This window comes from Mangifera indica, chromosome 2 (assembly GCF_011075055.1).
Source record: "Mangifera indica cultivar Alphonso chromosome 2, CATAS_Mindica_2.1, whole genome shotgun sequence".
In the NCBI taxonomy this organism is placed as follows: Eukaryota; Viridiplantae; Streptophyta; class Magnoliopsida; order Sapindales; family Anacardiaceae; genus Mangifera; species Mangifera indica.
In genome coordinates, this window is record NC_058138.1 from 23538097 (window position 1) to 23560277 (window position 22181).

Genomic DNA, 22181 nt, shown 5'->3' on the forward strand with positions numbered 1-22181 from the left:
CTGGAAAAAAGCTTTTTTTTGGGCGCATTTAAAATTTAATTTAAAGAAATTGTAGGATTCTTATTTGAGGGAAGATATTTAGTATAAGATAAAATAACTTTCATCATTGAAATCTGAAATTTTGAATATTATCTTTCATTTGAAATAGATTATCCAAAAATATTTCAATTGATCGTTTTGATAGACCAAAACATGAAACCATGCATTTTGATAATCTCAATATGTCACTACAATAAATATTAATTTAGTGATAAAATATTTATGAACAATTTTAATTCGTCCCAAAATACTATTTTTAAGAACGAAATTCTAATTTTATCTTAGAATGTTACTTTTAACGATAAAATTTCAATTTCATTATAGAATAATTTTTTAAGGACGAAATTAAAATTTAGGATTCGTTTTCTGAAAAAAATTTATTTTTGTCTCAAAAAGATAATTTTATAGATAGAATTTTAATTTCGTTTTAAAAAATTACCTTTAAGAATAAAATTTTAATTTTTTCCTAAAAGGGTTATTTTAGGGAACGATTTAAAACATAGGATATCACCAAAAAAACGTACATGCTCACATGTATAATATGAAGCTGAGAGCTGTTGCATGTAGCCTGTAACAAGTTTCAAGAAAGGCTATCCTTTTGGCATTTGATTTTTGGCCTGAGTACTATATCCCAACCAAGTTTTTACACGGGGATATTAATTAAAATAGACAATTGTTTTCCCGCTTAAATAATTTTTGACAACAATTTATACGTTTTACCTTTTTAAGCAAATTATATTTTTCATTCCAAAAATACCCTCATTTAATTTCTCAACGTTTACCGTAGTATTTCACTGATTAATTACTTACATTTAACTATACACATTAAGATTAATTTATTTGCAATGAATAAAATCTATAGATTGATAAACAGATATACTACAGATTGAATAAAATCTACAGATTAAAAATGTTAATCTATGAATAAAATTGAAAAACACATTGAAAATCTATAGATTGAATAAAATTTATGAATAAAATCTACAAATTTTATAAAATTTATTTTATAAAATCTATAAATTTATAAAATAATTAAATTTAAAATTGATTGATATATATGAAAAATAATGGATATATCAAAAATGGTACGTTTTTCGTAAAACGGTGCGTTTTCTCAAAAGGGGTGTAGGAAAGTGTTAAGGGGTGCGGGAAGGGAACGAAAATACAAACGAGTGTGTGAAAATACTAATGGGTGCGTGAAAATACAAAATAAGTGCGTAAAAATATAAACGGGTGCGTGAAAATATGAAAAGGTGCGTAAAAATACAAACGGGTGTGTGAAAATGTGAAAGGGTGGGTGAAAATGTAAATGGGTGCATGAAAATACAAACGGGTGTGTGAAAATGTGAAGGGGTACGTAAAAATATAAATGGGTGCGTGAAAATGTGAAGGGGTGCGGGAATTGATTAAATAGTACGGGTGCGTGAAAGGGTAAGGGTGTGTGAAAAGGGTGCGGGTGCGTGAAGGGTGCGGGAAATGTGTAAAGGGTGCGGGAAATTTGTAAAGGGTGCGAGAAATTATGAATGGGTGCGTAAAAATACAAACAAATACGTAAAATATAAATAGAGTGTGAGAATTATAAAAACGATATGGGAGAAACAAAAGGGGTATGGGAGACGGGGGATCTGTCGTACCCCTTTATAATTATAAAAGGGGTGCGGGAACAATATATATTAATTATTATATATTATAAATATAATATATTATATTAATATATATTAATATATATTATATAATATATTATTATAAATATATAATAAAAATATAATAATATATAATATAATATAATATATATTAATAAAATATAATATATATTATAATTCTCCTGTACCCTTTTTATAATTTTCTCGCATCCCTTTTGTTTTTCCTGTACCCTTTTTGTTTTTTACGTACTCGTTTATATTTTCACGCACCCTTTCACATTTTCACACACCTCTTCACATTTTCACGCATTTGTCTGTATTTTCACACACCCCTTCACAATTTCACATACTCGTTTGTATTTTTACGCACCCGTTTTGTATTTTCACGCACCCCTTCACAATTTTACGCACCTGTTTGTATTTTTACGCACCCGTTTTATATTTTCACGCATCCGTTTGTATTTTTACGCACTTATTTTGTATTTTCACTCACCCTTTCACATTGTCAGACACTCGTTTGTATTTTTACACACCCGTTTTGTGTTTATTATTTTCATGCACCCCTTTTATAATTCCTGCACCTTTCAGAAAATTGCCGCACCCTTCCGCGCACCCTTTCAAAAATTGCCACACCCTCCACACACCCTTTCAACAATTGTCACACTCTTTCAGAAATTGTCGCACCCTTTTAGCAATTGTCGTACCCTTTTAGAAATTGTCGCACCCTCCACATTTTCACGAACCCATTTGTATTTTCATACACTCGTTTGTATTTTCATTCCCTTCCCGCACCCCTTAATACTTTCCTGCACCTCTTTTGAGAAAACACAATGTTTTGAGAAAAAACATACCGTTTTCGATATATCCATTATTTTTCATATATATCAATTAATTTTAAATTTAATTATTTTGTAAATTTATAGATTTTATAAAATAAATTTTATAAAATTTGTAGATTTTATTCATAAATTTTATTCAATCTATAGATTTTCAATATGTTTTTCAATTTTATTCATAGATTAACATTTTCAATCTATAGATTTTATTCATTACAGATAAATTAATCTTAATGCGTATAATTAAGGTTGAGAAAGGTAGGCAATTAATCGACGTGAAAAGTAGATTTTATAAAATAAATTCCACGTGAAATGTAGGTAATTAATCGACGAAATGCTACGGTAAGATTGAGAAATTAAACGAGGGGTGTTTTTGGAATGAAAAAAACAATTTGCTTAAAAAGGTAAAACGTCAAATTTGTTGCCAAAAAAAGTTTAGACGAGAAAGCGACTGCCTATTTTAATTAATATCCCATTTTTACACAATCAAAAAATCATACCATGACAGATAAAAAATATAAACACCTATCCACCTTAAATTTCCATTAAAATTGTCATTAAATACAAGGATAAAACTATGATTTAATAATAATATTAAAAAATATATAATTTTATTTTATTTCTCCTCTCAAGTTTTGAAAATTAACATTTCACTTTAGATTTCAACTTTGAAAAAATGACTTTTCCCCTCCAAATCCCTAGGTTTTTTCTTTACCTCTTCCTCCGAGGGTCACCAGACACCCTAAACTCTGCTAGAAGACAACGTATCATTCATTCTCGTCATTTGGATCTAAACGACGCTCACCACCCATATCCAAACAATGAAGCGTCATCCTTAGATGATAGTCATTGCCCAGAGGTCGTCCTTTGGGTGACGATGACATCTTTGTCCACTGTAGGGTCACTATTCACCAAAGGAAGTGATTGGATTTCAGATTTGGTATCTTAAGGAGGAAAAGTAAATTTTTCAAAACTTAATCCTAGAAAAAAATTGTTAGTTTTTTAAACCAAAGAGAAAAAATGAGATATAATTTTAATTATTTTAATATTACTAATAAAATAACAATTTTACCCCTTAACCTTGAAACAAAATTTACAGGTGTGTCATAACGGACTAAAATTTGGATGAGTATTTGATTTTTTCATTTTTTGCGAATTTATACTTGTCATTTCACCAAAACTTGGGTGGGAAATAGTCCTTTGGCTTTGTTTTTTCATCCTAGAATTAAGACAAACTTAACAAATTAACTATAATGTATAAGACAAAGTGTTTGTTCACCTGAATAGTTGAGGGGTCGAGATGGCCTTCTAGTTCTAGAGAACTTCTTTATTCTCAGATATCAAAGCCTGCAGAGATTTATTATTATTTGTTGTTTTTCTTGATAAGTAAATAATTTTTTTATGATTTTGTAAACGTAAAAAAGATTCGAACCTATATCTTTAATTTAAAAATTCCCTCTTTGATCATGTTTTTTGTCTCTTTTTCGTTGGCGTAAGGGATTAAAAATTAGGATTTCTTTTACTTTGGTTTTGGATTAATCCTGAAATACAAGTGATGCTAATTCCTTTTTTTAAGCTGTTCAACTATCAAAGGAATAAGAATGAACTTCAAGAATCCATATTCCTCTTCATAAATTATTTGCAAAGAATAACTTGAAAACGAGCAAAGAGCATTCATTAATTGATAATTATGTATCTTTCTAATCATGCACAGCTTCCTTTATAATAATGCTAGTGTCCAGACCACTCACAGGTGATCCCCTCTCACTCTCTTCACGTCAAAGCCCCGCAGCTTCGGCTCCCTCAAAATCACTATTGTTCCTCAAATAATTTTTTCATAGTTCACAAATATGAAAGAGATTTAAACCTGCGTCTTCTATTTAAAAGTTTCCTCGGCCAACTGATGATCAGATCAAATATATCGAAGTCTGATTTCTGAAGATACGTTACAAAGCAAAAAATGTTGCAGTACAATTACAGAGAGAAGTATTATTAAACGCCAACTTAGAACACTCCATCTAATACAAAATTATAATAAAAACATGTTACAAGTTTGAAGGCTCTGCCCCTTGCACCCCGTATACGCCAACGCAAGGACTTATAGGCTAATTGGTCGCCAATTCCAATAATTGTTGGCATTTAAAAAAATGTTAATAAAAATGTTAAACACCTGGCTGAAAGTTACATGGGAGTGATTGTGACTCCTTTCTTGCCTTTTATACGAATCCCGGTAGTTGAGAACGTATGTTCCTCATCTTTTGTTTTATCATGGGCTTTAATTCAGCTTCCTTTGCGGATATTTTCACTAAATCCTTGTCAGTAACCAGATTGTCCAACGTTACTCATAAAAAACATACTGATTTCCCCTGCTGCCAGTAACTCTACCAGAAACTCTGCGATGACCACGAAAATGATCTGAAAATAAAGTTGTATGAAAGATCCATATCCTTAATGGAGCCACTCATTTCCAAATTCATTGTCCCGATAACAAAAGACACAGTAGTCACTGACAAGAGAAAGAAGATGGCTTTTTCAAACATAAATGATAACATTACACCCACAGATATTGGTCGGTTTATAAACTACCAATTAAAATCAATTACATAGTTTACTTCATATAAGACATGAATTGCATGAGCTTATGCAACGAGAATCCGGCTCCTGTAACAGTGGCTGTGCCTCGCCAAAGGTTCTTAAAGTAGACACTTTTTAACGTTGCCTTTGTATGGTTCCAAGGATTATTGTAGTGTGCCTTCAATTCCATGCCAGTCTTATAATAACACGACTTACTTCTATGAATTTCCAAGCTAAGTCTGTTGAACAGATTCACTACAGAAATATTGTCCCCCATACGATTCCTAATAATCCCTTTTCTAACAAGCAAATCCGCATCTTTTTCAGTATTAATCAGATAATCCATCAGCCTCACGTAATTGCAAACTCGAGTATCCGATGGGTAGTGACACTGCTCCAAAGCCATTATGTTTCGAAGCAAACGTTCAGTTCCATAATCAGCCACAACCAAATGAGGTATTTGCAGTTCATGAACTTCAAACCATGGAATCAGCCGCTTTCGCTTCTCAAATCTTATGTCAAGCAACGATGTTCCTGCAATGCCCTTAAACTTCACCCCCGACTCGCGCAACTTCACTGCACAAGGCAAATCTGAAATGAATCCCTGCTCTAAATTCTTTCTCCGGGGAAGTTTTTAAAAAGGGTGCTTCTTCTCAAGTCGGTGAAATGTTTAACCACAATCTCAGCTGGTAAGGTATTGGATAAATATAAGAATTTATGACAAAGTTCCCGGAAATTTGGGGTTTCGAAAGCTAAACTGTATAGCTCCTCCAGGACAAAGAATGGAAGTTGATTTTCGAGTAGTTGCAGGTCCATCCTTAGAGCAAATCTAGTTTTTGGTATCTTTAACAAAAAGTCATCACTTCCATCGTTACGGTAGCTTCTGATGAAGAGCTCGAGAATGAAGACAGCGTCGTGTTCAACCATTGTTGTAAACTCATGACTCTCCATTTTAATTATATCTTCATAACAATTTCGAATTCGTTGTTCGTTGTTTTTGATGAAGCTTAGAAGTTCGTTCCATTTCTCTTTCGTTATTCGCTGAAGAAAACTTTCCTTGTATCTGGCTTTCTGTCTTTCCATAAAAGCTAGTTCTTCTTTGCCCCGGTGAAGAGGACCTATTGAAACTAATCGAGGAGAGTAGGCTTCTTCGTTTATTCTACGGATGCATTTAGGAACCCTGCAAATATAACACTCAACAGCAAGCTCAGGATCTAAATACTGCTCTGCAGTTATATCAATTAGCAAGTCCTTGCTCTGGTCCTCATCTTTAATGGGAGCTGTACCAGTACTCATCTTCAAACCCATATTCCTAAAAACAAAGAAGACTAGGATTAAGATCGACTGTAATCCATATTGAACATCAAGGACGGAGCCAAGGATAGTGAAATACAAATGGATAATGTATTTGACATATATATTAAAGAAAACTGTTAAAACTTAGGGTCAAGTGACGGCCTTGCCCCCTCTCTCCATCCCTATTGAACAATTAAACATAGAAAAAAAAAAGGAATCTATTTCATCCAATCTGAACCTCTTGGTGAAGAAAAATAAATAAAACGAGGTTTCTAGCAACCAATTATCACATGGAAATCAGAGAGAACATAAGCGACTATATAAGAACCTGAATATTTGGGCAGGAGATGAAGAAATAATGGTGTGGTTGAGACCAGCAGTTTCTTCAGATCTTCCTCTCTAATATGATGAAAGCTCACAAGGATTTGTTGCTTCTGGCATCTCTCTGCATACAAAGACTAAAGCAATGTGAAACAGGCAGCCGTGCGCAAACAACGCGTTTGTCACATGCTTTTTATTCCTCCTCGGCTTATGCACATATATTCCCATTTTAAAATGGCGGATTACCTATTCCCACCCAAATTTTGATGTACAACAATTTCTCATTTTAAGTTTGAAATTTTCATTTTTTCAATTATTTATTAAATTTATTAATAAAATATGATAAAATTTTTTATAAAGTTGGTAAAACAAAAATGGTTTCTGTCTTTACTAAAGTTAAATTATAGTTTATCCAAAAAAATTATAGATTTTTATACACAATTGGTTAATAAATGAAAAACTAAAAATTATTAAGCAATTAGCAAGACTATTCGTTTCCAATTGCTGCCACCCTTATGTCGTGCTCAATTAGTTGTTGGTGGATATGTTGTTTTTACTTAAATTTACCATTGAAGAGCTCTAATATGTTTGGATCTTACCCTTTCATGAATTTTGAGATAATTCATTGTATACACAAACCTTAAGAATATTCATATTTTTGGGTGTTTTTCAATAATAGAAAATTGATAAAAGAAGGAGAAATAAAAAAATATATAAAATAGTTAAAGTGAACTATATTTTGTTTATACCAATTATAGGTTTAAGTGATATTAATTATATTATATAATAAAAATATTATTTTAACTATTAAAATTAACATCTAACTCTTATAAATGGGTGAGAACTTGATTTGTCAAACTTTTAGTTAACAGAATCTTTTTATTAAAGTTCAGGGGGAATTGTTCTTTAGCATTTTAAAATTGCTAATTGACGACAAAGAAAAGATACCACCATCAGCATGCCTATATAGTACAACTCGCCACGTGCTTCGGTTCCTCCTCGGCCTTCATAATTACCTATTTAATAACACTAACTAAAGGATTAAAGAAAGACTAAATTAACATTAACATTAAATAAACTGGTTTCACTCAATAAGATAAGATGGCAACAAATCGGACTCAGAGACAACCTGGACTGAGTTTCTTCACAGAAAGAAAAAAGGCCCACGGGCCATGATAGGTTGGAAGGCATCCACATCCTATGGGTCAAACAATTATAACTGCATCAAAAAACCTGAGCCCAAGCTGAGAAGTCTGTCTAATAAGAGAGACCAAACCTATATTCACATTCCGTAATGTAATTTGTAAGATTATATTGGAGCTAAGCTGGCAATTATTCGTTCATTTCGATCAAACCTGAAATGAACAGATATGACTCAAACTTAAGTTATGGTTTTAAAAATTTATCAAACTCATGAGTTCTAACAAATAAAAAAGACATGAATTAGAGTTGAAATGTGATGATAAATAAAAAGAAAGAAAGCAGTGTTATGTGTATAACTTTGTATACAAATAATAATATATCGTTATATGATTTGATATAGTTTTATCTTTGATTTAAAACTATTTAATCACGTAATAATATATCATTGTTTGTATACATAATTTATTGAAAGAATAAACCTATTTATAAATAATGAGGTGAGTGATCGGTAATTTTAGATAAAAGGGAAACGTGTTTTTTTAATAGAAAGAGTTTGCTATGCATACCAAGATTCTGAAAGTGTATCATAAATGGATTCTTGAAAGGATGTTGAAAGTAAATAACAAAAATAGTTTCTTGTGCGTAATAGTCTTCTGGGCGTCTTCTCTTCTTTGCTGTCAATCTGCTGGGCGTCTTCTTCTCTTCTTTGCTGTCCTGGGCGTCTTTTTCTTCTACTGGGTGTCTCAATAAATTAATTTGTTCCAGCAAAAAAAATGTAAATTTTGGCAGCATATATAATACTGGATATTAGCAGAGAAACTCACCAAGAAAGCATAAAAAAGCTAATTATGGAACAATGTATGTTTTTCAAAAAGAATGAATGTCATAGGAATTGGTAAAAATGAAAGAATATAAAAAAACATCTTTGAAACAAAATTTTCTTTCTGCTTGTCCTCGAGATTATCGCTGAAAACATTCATTCTCTTTGAAAATAGGACAACATTCAATATATTTTGATAAAATATATTGATTTATATACATATTTATTTTTTATTTTAAAATATGAATATATAAGTATTGATTTAATTTATACATACATGTTTCAAGAACTTGAATTTATAATTTATTTTTGGTATAAAATTATTTTGTTATATGTTATTTTAAATTGGTTAGAAAAAATCAATTGTTGTATTTTTTTAATTAAAATATAAGTTATTGTATTTTTTATAAAAATTTCATATTTATAAAAAAAACCTCATATTTCTTACATTTACACGTTTCTCCACGTTTACGTTTCCTACTTTTTTAAGAAAATACTTTTTCACATTTTCGTTTTCACGTTTCCACGTTTCTACGTTTCCGTTTCCGTACTACCTAGTTTGTGTCTTTCACTCGTGTTGGCTGGCAATCATAAAGTTAAATGAATTTTTTCTGTTCGTCCCTTCGCCTAGCCTTTTTACGGCTTCAATTCACATATAGTTATTCAATCAACACACATATATATATATATATACATGCAAACGCAAAAGTAGTTGAAGAGTATATTTAAACTGGAAGTCCTTCTGTTATTACTATTTTTATTGTTTATCAGTACAACTTTGCTCGTGCCTTGGTGGTCTGGTTTCATATATAGAAGAAGAACATTCAAGTACTCATCTTTTAATATTATTATTGTCACTCGCCAGGAGGGAAAGGGGAGAAATATTGAACTAGAAAGTATACAAACACATATTCTTATTAAAACAAGGAGCTTCACACTGAATATTACAATAATACAAGTAGATATTGGATCTAATACAATTATCAATTAAAATTACACAACTTGCCAAATAGAACATACGGTTTGTACGACAGTAAGAAACAAGAGTATTATTGCTGCGACAGTTGCTGTGCCTCTCCATGGATTGCTGAAATATACTCTTTTCAAAGTTGCCTTGGCTCTGTACCAGGGACTGTTGTAGTGTTCTTTGAGCTCATTGCATAAGTTGTGGTAAGCTGATGGGCGTATAAGTACATTTGAACAAAGTCTGTTAAACATATTTGCCACTGAAGCATTGTCCCCCATATGATTGGAAATAATCTGATTTCCAACAAGCAAATCCACGTCTTCTATAGTATTGATAAGAAAATCCATCAGTTCAACATAATTGCAAACCAGAGCATCATTTGGGTAAATGCACTGCTCCAAAGCAATAATGTTTCTGAGTAGAAGTTCAGTCTCGTCAGCTACAACTAGCTGTGGTATCTTCAATTCATGGACTTCAAAAAATGGGATCAACCGTTTTCGCTTTTCAAATTTTATATCAAGTAAGCTCTGTTCTTCTTTAATAATACCCTTGAATTTTATTCCTGACTCATGTAACTTTATTGCACAAGGTAAATCATAAACCCTTTTTTCGGCTGACTCTGATCTTGGGTAGGCTTCAAGTAGACTAATTCTACTCAAATCTGTGAAATGTTTAACTTCCACCTCGGGCGTTATTCTACTAAATTTTACACCTATAAAAGAGCTAAAGAAATTAACAGAAAGGTCCATGAAAGTAGGTAAGTCGGTGCCATCGAAAGCCAACTTGTATATTTGCTCAAGGATAAAATATGGAAGTTGATTTTCAAATAATTGCAGGTCGATCCATAAACTAGAGCTTAGTGAGTATATATCTATATCAATTCTTTCTTGAAACCTCTCTCTTAAGAAGATTTCCATGATGAAGATAGAATCATAAAAAATCATCCTAACAAACTCATGACTCTTAAATGTAGATACTTCTGCATAACAATCACGAATCTGTTTTTCATTATCCTTGATGAAGCTTAAAATTTTATCTATTTCCTTTATTGTTGTTCGTTCAAGAAAGCTTTTCATATACTGTTTCTTCTTCTTTTCCATATCAGCTAATTTTGGTTTGCCATGGTGAAGAGGACCAATTGAAATTAACTCAGGAGTGTAGAGTTCTTCTTTTACACTACGAATCTTTTTAGGCACCCTGAAAATACAGCGCCGATCAGGATTCGACTCGGGCTTCAAGTCTTTAATGTCAATTAGCAACTCTTTGATCAGATCTCCATTCTCAAAGGCTGCAGTAATCTTCGAGTTCATTGCTCTAAAGCCAAAGGTAGATAACAACAGCATGAGGTAATTCTTTAATTTGATTTACCGAAAAAAGTAACAAGATAATTGGGCAAATGAAAATAAAGTAAACAAGAAAAAGAATGATAAGTGTCTCATATTTTGCAGTAAATACAAAACCCTATAAAAGTGAAAATTGTCATAATTATTTATTGAAAACTCAATTATGCTACTTATCATAATCAAAATGGAATCGGCAAATCTAATAAAGAACCAGTGATAAATCTGATTTTAATCATAGTTGAAACTCATTAAAATTATCAAAATGAATTGACACAGTCATTGACCTAAAGACGACACTTTGACTAGATTTAAAAATATTGAATTGAGTTTAGTATCTTAATTTGTATCCTCTATATTACTTTTTGCAGTTTTTTTCATACACACGTGTTTACTTAAATAAGATATTTGTTTATTTCTTGCTTCAAATATACATCAGCTGAAGAGGTAAATAATTTAAGCGAACTAATATTGATCAAACTATAACATAAATTAAGCTAAAACAAAGAAGAAGAATAAGTGATAAAGAAAAATATGTGCACCTGAATTTCACACTCCAAGAGATACAAGTGTGATATCAGTGTGTAGAATCCTTCTCTCTCAAATGTCACAACTCACAGCCACAGCCCACTGACACGTCGCAGTTCTTCTCTTTGTTTTTGTATACTATGTACGTTTTGATAAAGTTTGTTAAACGTATTTCCTACTGAAGCAGTGTCCCCCATACAAAGGAAAATAATTCGATTTCTAACAAGCGAATGCACATCTTCTTCAATATTGATAAGATAATCCATTAATGCTACATAATTACAAACCCAAGCATAATGTGGGTTAAACACTCTTCAGAGAAATAATGTTTATGAATAGACGTGCAGTCTCATTGTTTATTAGTAGAATGTGATAACAATTTATGAACTTTAAAAAATAGGATCAGTTGCTTTCGCTTTTCGAATCTTACATCCAATAAGTTGTGTTCTCGATTACATCTTGTTCAACTGTCTATGGTTTATAAACATGTCCAATTAAGTTCATTAGATCTTCCCCAATGATTTATAGTGCTCAAAAAATGAGAAAGAATAAGAAAAAGATGTTGGAGAAGAAAAAGAAAAATAGCAAATAACTAATATGAAAATGTAATTATTCTGTACTATTGGGTTTGTAACGACTAATTCGATTATATATTAAAATATATTATGAGACTTCACTAATGGGTTAAAAAATAGGTTTTTCAAACTTTAAACAAAAAATGTCAGTTCATCCAAATTTAAGTGGAAATTGTCATTTAGCCTCTTAAATTGCTGATTGAACGAGAAAAGAAAAGAACTGGGGTTTACTATACACTTTACAAAGACTATGACCTTAATTAACATAAATAATGCCATAATATATTAATGCTATATCTATATCTTACGTAATTACCAATTTAATAAATGCTAATCAAAGGATTAAAGAAACACTAAATTAACATCAGCATTAATTAAACTGGTTCTACTCAATCAGAAAAGGTGGCAAGAAATTGGACGTAGTCTAAGTTTCCCGGAATCCTCCGGTAAATATCATCCTTCATAAATTTTTTTTATCAATTTTTTAAAGGTTAAAAAAAAAGTTATTTTAAGATATTTGACAAAAAATTTTTTAACCAGTTATAACATAATAGAGTTTCAATTCATGTATTCAAAACGAACAGGTGTTTTTTAATTGCGAAATAATTTTGTGTATTAGTATAAAAATCCTAAAATCAAATAAACATTCGATTAATTTTGTGTGGATGAAAATGAATAAATGATAAGAATATATCATAAAAATAACTAAACAAGTGACATTGAACCTGAATCTTTTGGCCTCGGAAAATAAGAAATTGTTGTGTGATTGATTGCACCAGAAAGTTCTTCCTTGCTCTCGATTATATTTCAGCACGTACCATAATATATTTGATTTTATAGTTGTGTCACTTAAACTTATGCAACCTCACTGCCTCACCTTGTACGATATATATCTATAATGTGCTTTCTCTTCTGGCTTTATATTTGATCTTATATAACAAGTGCCAGTCTGAAAATCAAAGTAGACTAGTACGTAATTCAACACTTGTGTTCCACGCGTTGCCTACAAAATATGACTGCAGTCTTTAGATTTTAAACCATTCACTGATCAAAGCATTTTAAAATATTTTATAAACACCCTATTACATTATTATTTTTTTTAAAATAAATATATTGATTTATATTGATAATATATATTATATAATAAGATACATCTTATTACATATAATATATTTATTATATTATATTAATTTAATTTAATATATCTTATGATATATATAATTTTTTATATATATTATATCGCATTATAAAATATTAATAATTATAATTTAAATTATAATATAAATCAAATCAAATTTTGTTTTTTAATATGGTTTGATTTATTTAAAAGAAATTTTAAATTTTTTTTAATTTGATTTATAAAATCTCTCTAAACACGTCAAATCAGACCAAATCCACCATATTTAATTTTATAAAACAGCATCAGTCTGAAAATACTAATTCAACGCTCTCGCAAATCTCAAAGATGCTGTCAATCTATTAATATATTATTATCATAGTAGGTTTGTATGCAACTCTTCTGGGTGGTCGAAATCTTTGACTCACGGTCACTCTGACCAATTAAATTTAAAAAAAAAATGCATGCTGACAAAATTTTCTAATAAGAATTAGATGTACATTTTTTTATATTTTTTAAATGTATTATAGAGGTATTTTATATATTTATATTATATTTTAAAAAATTATAATTTAATTAATTTTTTAAAAATATATATTTATAAATAAATTATTTTAATATATTAAAAAATAATGATTTTAAAATATTCTAATTATAATAATCGAATTGTATATTAAAAATCTAATTTTTTATCGTATATCGTATTGTATGATATTAAAAAGTTGATTTTTTATTAATTTTTTAATGAATAATATTAATTAAATTTTTAATAAATAAAATAATAAAATATTAGAAAATTATATTTAACACATTATTATTTTGATAAATATCAAAAATATTCTTAACATTTAAAAATTTTTTATATACACTTATATTGTATTATCATTTTCTCTAAAAAAAATATATTGATTTATATCAATAATATATATTATATAATAGGATATATATTATATCGTCTAATATATTTATAATATTATATTAATTCAATCATTTTTTATATATATTATATTATAAAATATTAATAATTATAACTTAAATTATAATATAAATCAAATTAAATTATTTTTTTAATTTAATTTGATTTATTTTAAATATTTTTTAATTTGATTTGTAAAATCTCTCAAAACACATCAAATCAGACCGAGCCCCCCATATTTGATTTTATATAACAGCGCCTGATCCGAAAATGTTAATTTAACACTCTCGCAGAGGTCAAAGGTCAAAGATGGACTGTCAACCTATTAATATATTATTATAATAATAGATTTATATGCATTATAGAGCTACCTAACAATAATAATTTAATTTGACCGCAACTCCTCTGGGTGGCCGAAATCCTTGATTCACTTTCACTTTGACTAATTAAATTAAGAAAGAATAAATGCATGCTGACAAGGTGTACAATTTTTATATTTATTTTATTATTTTTTAAAATATATTATCGAGATATTTTATATTTATTTTTTATATTTATATTATATTTTAAAAATTATAATTTAATTAATTTTTTAAATTATATATATATTTGTAAATAAATAATTTTAATATAAAAGAAAAAAAATGATTTTAAAAAATTCTAATTATAATAATTAAATTGTATATTAAAAGTTTAATTTTTTATTGTATATCGTATTGTATGGTATTAAAAAGTTAATTTTTAATTAATTTTTTAATGAATAATTTTAATTAATTTTTTAATAAATAAAATAGTTAAATATTATAAAATTATATTTGACAAGTTATTATTTTGATAAATATCAAAAATATTCTTAACATTTAAAATTTTTTTATATACACTCATATTGCTCTATATTTTTTTTTTTGAAGTGTATTGATTTGTATCGATAACATATATTGTATGATAAGATATATATTATATCGTATAATATATATATTATATTATATTAATTTAATATACCTTATGATATATATCATTTTTTATATATATTATATGTAATGTAAAATATTAATAACTATAATTTAAATTATAATATAAATTAGATCAAATTATAATTTTGATTTAGTTTAATTTATTTTTAAAAAAATTATATGTTTTTTAAATTTAATTTTTAAAATATATCAAAACACGTCAGATCAGATCGAATCTACCGTATTTGATTTTATATAACAATGCCTATTCAAAAATGCTAATTCAACACTCTCGAGAAGCTCATAGATGAATTGTCAATCCATTAATATATTATTATCATAGTAAGTTTGTAGAGCCATCTAACAACAATAATTTAATTTGACAACAATAATATATAATAGTAAGTTTAAATGGCGAATAAATCATTAATTTTTTATATCTCCCCCATATTGCATTATATAATATATTTATTATATTATTATATATAATTTTATACGATACGTTTTTTAATAAAAAGATTAAATATTAAAAAGTCATAATAAATATATCATCATTTTGAAAAATATTACAAACACCTTTAATATTTTAAAAATTTTTATATACACTTATACTACATCATCATTTTCTCTACAAAAGTATATTGATAATATATACTTTTCTTATTGTAATATGATAAGATATATATTATATTATATGATACATTTATTGTATCGTATTAATTCGATACACCTTATGATATTTATTATTTTTAACATATATTGTATCATATATTATAAGATATTAATAATTATAATTCAAATTATAATCTAAATCAAATTAAATTATATTTTTTTAATTTTAATTTGATTTATTTAAAAAATTTTACAAATTATTTTTTCAAGTATAGTTTAAAAAATTTGGTTTGATTTATTTTAAATATTTTTTAATTAAGACAACAAATTTTTTAATTGAAGTTTGAATTCTTTTTTTTGACTGGGCTCCAACCAAGAAAGATAAAACCGTTGAATTGCTTTATAAGAATTTTGCAATTTCTAAGTCGGTAGGTGTTTGACAAATATGATTGAATTTTCACTTTAATTATATGAGAATGCTCATGTTTTTCCCACCATTTGCCTTTAAATTTGGGTGTTTGAACCAATAATTTCATAATCCCATTAAAGAATCCATGAGAGACAAATCTTGATGAAAAATGAAGGGTTGGCTGGAAAAAAGCTTCTTTTTAGGCGCATTTAAAATTTAATTTAAAGAAATTGTAAGATTCTTGGATGGGTTGAGAGAAGATATTAGGCATAAGACAAAATAACCTCTACCATGAAATAAACCAATATAAGATTTTCAATACTGTATTTCATTTAAAATAGATCATTTAAGAGTGTTTAAATTGATAATTTTGACAAAACAAAATATGAAACCATACATTTTGATAGTTTAAATATGTCACTATAATAAATATTTAATTTAGCAATAAAATATTTATGAATAATTTTAACTTTATCCCAAAATACTACTTTTAAAGAAGAAATTTTAATTTCGTTTCAGAATATTATTTTTAATGATAAAATTTTAATTTCATCATAGAATGATTATTTTAAGAGACGAAAATTTCGTCCCCTAAAACTTAGAATTCATTTTTTGAAGTAATTTTAGTTTCGTCTTAAAATGATAATTTTATAGATGAAATTTTAATTTTATTCTAAAATAATTACTTTTAGGGATAAAATTCCAATTTTTTCCTAAAATGATTTTTTTAGGGGACGATTTAAAATATAGGATATCACAAAAAAATTGTATATGCTCATACGTATAATATAAAGCTGTTGCATGTGGCCTGTAACAAGTTTCAAGAAAGGCCATCCATTTGGCATTTGATTTTTGGCCAAAAGGCTATTTTGAACTCAAGTTTGAACTCAATCTAAAAACTACACTTATGACAGAAAAAAAATCTAAACACCTATCAATCCTTAAATTTTCGTTAAAATTGTGATTAACTGTAGGAATAAAACTGTTATTTAATGATAATATTAAACAATATATAATTTTATCTTTTTTTTTTTTCAGATTTTGAAAATTCATATTCACTTTAAACCTCAACTTTGAAAAAGTGATTTTTTTTTTTCAAATCCCTAGGTTTTTTCTTGGACGCCTTGAACTTTATTGGACGGCAAGTGTCGTTCATTCTCGTCATCCAGATCTAAATGACGCTCATCACTCATGTTTAAACAATGAAGCATCATCCTTAGATGATAGTCGTTGTCTAGAGATTGTCCTTTGGATGACAACGATATCTTCATCCACCGTAAGGCCACTGTTCACCAAAGGAATTAGTCAAATTTTAGGTTTGATATCCTAAGGGGGAAAAGTGAATTTTTCAAAATTTAATTTTAGAAAAAAATGGTTAGTTTTTCAAATCAAAGAGAGAAAATGTGATATATTTTTAATTATTTTAATATTATTGATAAAATGATAACTTTACTACTTAATCCTAATAAAAAATTAGTAGATATGTCCTAACAGACTAAAACTTTGATGAGTATTTAAATTTTTTATTTAACGCAAATATATATTTGTCATTTCACCAAAACTTGGGTGGGAAATAGTCCTTTGGCCTTGATCTTTCATCTTAGAATTCAGACAAACTTCACAAATTAACTATTATGAATAAGACAAAGTGTTTGTGCATCTAAATAGTTTAGGGGTCGAGATGGCCTTCCAGTTCCAGAGAGCTTCCTTCTTCTCAGATATCAAAGCTTGCAGAGATTTATTATTATTTGTGGTTTTTTTTATTAAGTAAATAATTTTGTCTCTTTGATAATGTCTTTTGTCTCTTCTTCCTCGGCGTAAGGGATTAAAAAAATTAGGATTTCTTTTACTTTGGTTTTGGATTAATCCTGAAATACAAGTGATGCTAATTCCTTTTTTTAAGCTGTTCAACTATCAAAGGAATAAGAATGAACTTCAAGAATCCATTCATTAATTGATAATTATGTTATCTTTCTAATCATGCACAGCTTCCTTTATTATAATGCTAGTGTCCAGACCACTCACCGGTGATCCCCTCTCACTCTCTTCACGTCAAAGCCCCGCAGCTTCGGCTCCCTCAAAATCACTATTGTTCCTCAAATTAAGAACAAGTTTCCCGATGACAGTCGTGCAGAATGTAACTGTGAAACAAGTATAAATATCTCCAAAAACGGCCCATGCCACTTCAAATTAACCAAACCAATTCAGCTCGAATAGATGTTTTCAAATTGAATTTAAGCTGATGTTCCAGTTCTATGGTATAGTATTTGACAGATTTTTCTAACAAATTTTGATTTTTTTCAGAGTTAAAAAGTGGGAAAATGTTTTATTTTACTTCACTTGGGAAGCTCACAAAATTATATGCAGTAATGTTTTTTATGGCTGCTAGCTGTTCATATTGCACAGACGCTCAAATTCAAGGGCAGACATGAAACCCAATATGAAGGTGTCGACCAACTGATGATCAGATCAAATATATCGAAGTCTGATTTCTGAAGATACGTCACAAAGCAAAAAATGTTGCAGTACAATTACAGAGAGAAGTATTATTAAACGCCAACTTAGAACACTCCATCTAATACAAAATTATAATAAAAACATGTTACAAGTTTGAAGGCTCTGCCCCTTGCACCCCGTATACGCCAACGCAAGGACTTATAGGCTAATCGGTCGCCAATTCCAATAATTTGTTGGCATTTAAAAAAATGTTAATAAAAATGTTAAACACCTGGCTGAAAGTTACATGGGAGTGATTGTGACTCCTTTCTTGCCTTTTATACGAATCCCGGTAGTTGAGAACGTATGTTCCTCATCTTTTGTTTTATCATGCGCTTTAATTCAGCTTCCTTTGCAGATATTTTCACTAAATCCCTGTCAGTAACCAGATTGTCCAACGTTACTCATAAAAAACATACTGATTTCCCCTGCTGCCAGTAACTCTACCAGAAACTTTGCCATGACCACGAAATCGACCTGAAAATAAAGTTGTATGAAAGATCCATATCATTAATGGAGCCACTCATTTCCAAATTCATTGTCCCGATAACAAAAGACACAGTAGTCACTGACAAGAGAAAGAAGATGGCTTTTCAAACATAAATGGTAACATTACACCCCCAGATATTGGTCGGTTTATAAACTACTAATTAAAATTAATTACATAGTTTACTTCATAGAAGACATGAATTGCATGAGCTTGAGCAACGAGAATCCGGCTCCTATAACAGTGGCTGTGCCTCGCCAAAGGTTCTTAAAGTGGACACTTTTTAACGTTGCCTTTGAATGGTTCCAAGGATTATTGTAGTGTGCCTTCAAGTCCATGCTAGTCTTATAATAACACGACTTACTTCTATGAATTTCCAAGCTAAGTCTGTTAAACAGATTCACTACAGAAATATTGTCCCCCATACGATTCCTAATAATCCCTTTTATAACAAGCAAATCCACTTGTTTTTCAGTATTAATCAGATAATCCATCAGCCTCACGTAATTACAAACTCGAGTATCCGATGGGTAGTGACACTGCTCCAAAGCCATTATGTTTCGAAGCAAACGTTCAGTCCCATAATCAGCCACAACCAAATGAGGTATTTGCAGTTCATGAACTTCAAACCATGGAATCAGCCGCTTTCGCTTCTCAAATCTTATGTCAAGCAACGATGTTCCTGCAATGCCCTTAAACTTCACCCCAGACTCGCGCAACTTCACTGCACAAGGCAAATCTGAAATGAATCCCAGCTCTAAATCCTTTCTCCGGGGGAAGTTTTTAAAAAGGGTGCTTCTTCTCAAGTCGGTGAAATGTTTAACCACAATCTCAGCTGGTAAGGTATTGGATAAATATAAGAATTTATGACAAAGTTCCCGGAAATTTGGGGTTTCGAAAGCTAAACTGTATAGCTCCTCCAGGACAAAGAATGGAAGTTGATTTTCGAGTAGTTGCAGGTCCATCCTTAGAGCAAATCTAGTTGTTGGTATCTTTAACAAAAAGTCATCACTTCCATCGTTATGGTAGCTTCTGAGGAAGAGCTCGAGAATGAAGACAGCGTCGTGTTCAACCATGGTTGTAAACTCATGACTCTCCATTTTAATTATATCTTCATAACACTTTCGAATTCGTTGTTCGTTGTTTTTGATGAAGCTTAGAAGTTCGTTCCATTTCTCTTTCGTTATTCGCTGAAGAAAACTTTCCTTGTATCTGGCTTTCTGTCTTTCCATAAAAGCTAGTTCTTCTTTGCCCCGGTGAAGAGGACCTATTGAAACTAATCGAGGAGAGTAGGCTTCTTCGTTTATTCTACGGATGCATTTAGGAACCCTGCAAATATAACACTCAACAGCAAGCTCAGGATCTAAATACTGCTCTGCAGTTATATCAATTAGCAAGTCCTTGCTCTGTCCTCATCTTTAATGGGAGCTGTACCAGTACTCATCTTCAAACCCATATTCCTAAAAACAAAGAAGACTAGGATTAAGATCGACTGTAATCCATATTGAACAACAAGGACGGAGCCAAGGATAGTGAAATACACATGGGTAATGTATTTGACATATATATTAAAGAAAACTGTTAAAACTTAGGTGAAGTGACGCCCCTTGCCTCCTCTCTCCATCCCTATTGAACAATTAAACATAGAACAATAAAAAGGAATCTATTTCATCCAATCTGAACCTCTTGGTGAAGAAAAATAATTAAAACGAGGTTTCTAGCAACCAATTATCACACGGAAATCAGAGAGAACATAAGCGAATATATAAGAACCTGAATATTTGGGTAGGAGATGAAGAAATAATGGTGTGGTTGAGAGCAGCGGTTTCTCCAGATCTGCCTCTCTAAAATGGTGAAAGCTCACAAGGATTTGTTGCTTCTGGCATCTCTCTGCATACAAAGACTAAAGCAATGTGAAACAGGCAGCCGTGCGCAAACAACGCGTTTGTCACATGCTTTTTATTCCTCCTCGGCTTATGCACATATATTCCCATTTTAAAATGGCCGATCGGCTATTCCCACCCAAATTTTGATGAACTAAAATTTCTCATTTTAAGTTTGAAATTTCCATTTTTTCAATTATTTATTAAACTTATTAATAAAATATGATAAAATTTTTTATAAAGTTGGTAAAACAAAAATGGTTTCTGTCTTTACCAAAGTTAAATTATTGTTTATATAAAAAAAAAATTAGAGATTTTTATGCACAATTGGTTAATAAATATAAAACTAAAAATTATTAAGTAATTAGCAAGACTATGTAGTACACCTCGTCACGTGTTTCGGTTCCTCCTCGGCTCTCATAATTACCTATATAATATTGCTAATTAAAGGATTAAAGAAAGACTAAATTAACATCAACATTAAATAAACTGCTTCCACTCAATAAGATAGATGGGAAGAAATTGGACTTAGAGACAACCTGGACTGAGTTTCATCACATAAATAAAAAAGGCCCACGGGCCATGAAAGGTTGGAAGGTATACACATCCTATGGGTCAAACAATTATAACTGCATCAAAAAAACCTGAGCCCAAGCCGAGTAGTTTGTCTTATAAGAGAGAGCAAACCTATATTAACATTCGGTAAAGAAAGTAGTGTTATATGTATAATTTTATATACAAATAATAATAATATATCATTATATGATTTGATATTATTTTATCTTTAATTTAAAATTATCTAATTACATAATTATATACTATTGTTTGTATACATAATTTTATTAAAAGAATAAACTTATTTATAAGTAATGAGTTGAGTGATTAAAATTTCTCTCATCAAACATGAGATAGTAAAAAAAGTAATACTATGTATATTTATTTTGAATATATTTATTTATATTATTATGTGATTAAATATTAATTTAATATTAATTTAAAAACATCTATCCTCATAATGACATATTAAATGCACCTATTTACAAAAAATATATATCATCCATGTTCAACTTTCGCAAATCTATTTTGCAGTGTTTATAGTTTTTGTTAAGAAAATTACAGCTGTAGACACACTGTTACAATCAAGCAAATTACAACTCAGGATTGTTAACAACACTAATATAAATTTCTCTTAAAAAACATAGAAAGGAAATTATGATGAAATAATT

At 29.4% G+C, this 22181-nt stretch overlaps 2 protein-coding genes and 1 pseudogene across 3 annotated transcripts; all 3 read right to left on the minus strand.

The window, feature by feature from the left end:
* Positions 1 to 4481: 4481 nt before the first annotated feature.
* LOC123207228 lies at positions 4482 to 6885 on the minus strand (annotated as a pseudogene).
* A 2684-nt stretch (positions 6886 to 9569) lies between these two features.
* LOC123208195 (UPF0481 protein At3g47200-like) lies at positions 9570 to 12953 on the minus strand. Its single transcript, XM_044625582.1, has 2 exons — positions 11522 to 12953; positions 9570 to 10953 (listed from the first exon to the last, which is right to left on the minus strand). Exon 2 carries the CDS (start codon positions 10947 to 10949, stop codon positions 9666 to 9668), a length of 1284 nt encoding a protein of 427 aa, XP_044481517.1. The 5' UTR covers positions 10950 to 10953; positions 11522 to 12953; the 3' UTR covers positions 9570 to 9665.
* Positions 12954 to 18550: 5597 nt separating this feature from the next.
* On the minus strand, positions 18551 to 21014 carry LOC123206190 (UPF0481 protein At3g47200-like). Of its 2 annotated transcripts, XM_044623337.1 has the most exons (3): positions 20846 to 21014; positions 19250 to 20532; positions 18551 to 19062 (listed from the first exon to the last, which is right to left on the minus strand). In XM_044623337.1, the coding sequence occupies exon 2, from the start codon at positions 20302 to 20304 to the stop codon at positions 19255 to 19257; it is 1050 nt and encodes a 349-aa protein (XP_044479272.1). In that variant the 5' UTR covers positions 20305 to 20532; positions 20846 to 21014; the 3' UTR covers positions 18551 to 19062; positions 19250 to 19254. The 2 variants fall into 2 exon arrangements, with proteins under 2 accessions (XP_044479272.1, XP_044479264.1); XM_044623329.1 differs by having other exon boundaries at positions 18551 to 20532.
* Positions 21015 to 22181: the final 1167 nt, after the last annotated feature.

Bases quoted from the DNA above. Each gene is read 5' to 3' on its own strand.
- LOC123206190 (XM_044623337.1), bottom strand. From the start codon at position 20,304: ATGGAAAGACAGAAAGCCAGATACAAGGAAAGTTTTCTTCAGCGAATA.
- LOC123208195 (XM_044625582.1), bottom strand. From the start codon at position 10,949: ATGAACTCGAAGATTACTGCAGCCTTTGAGAATGGAGATCTGATCAAA.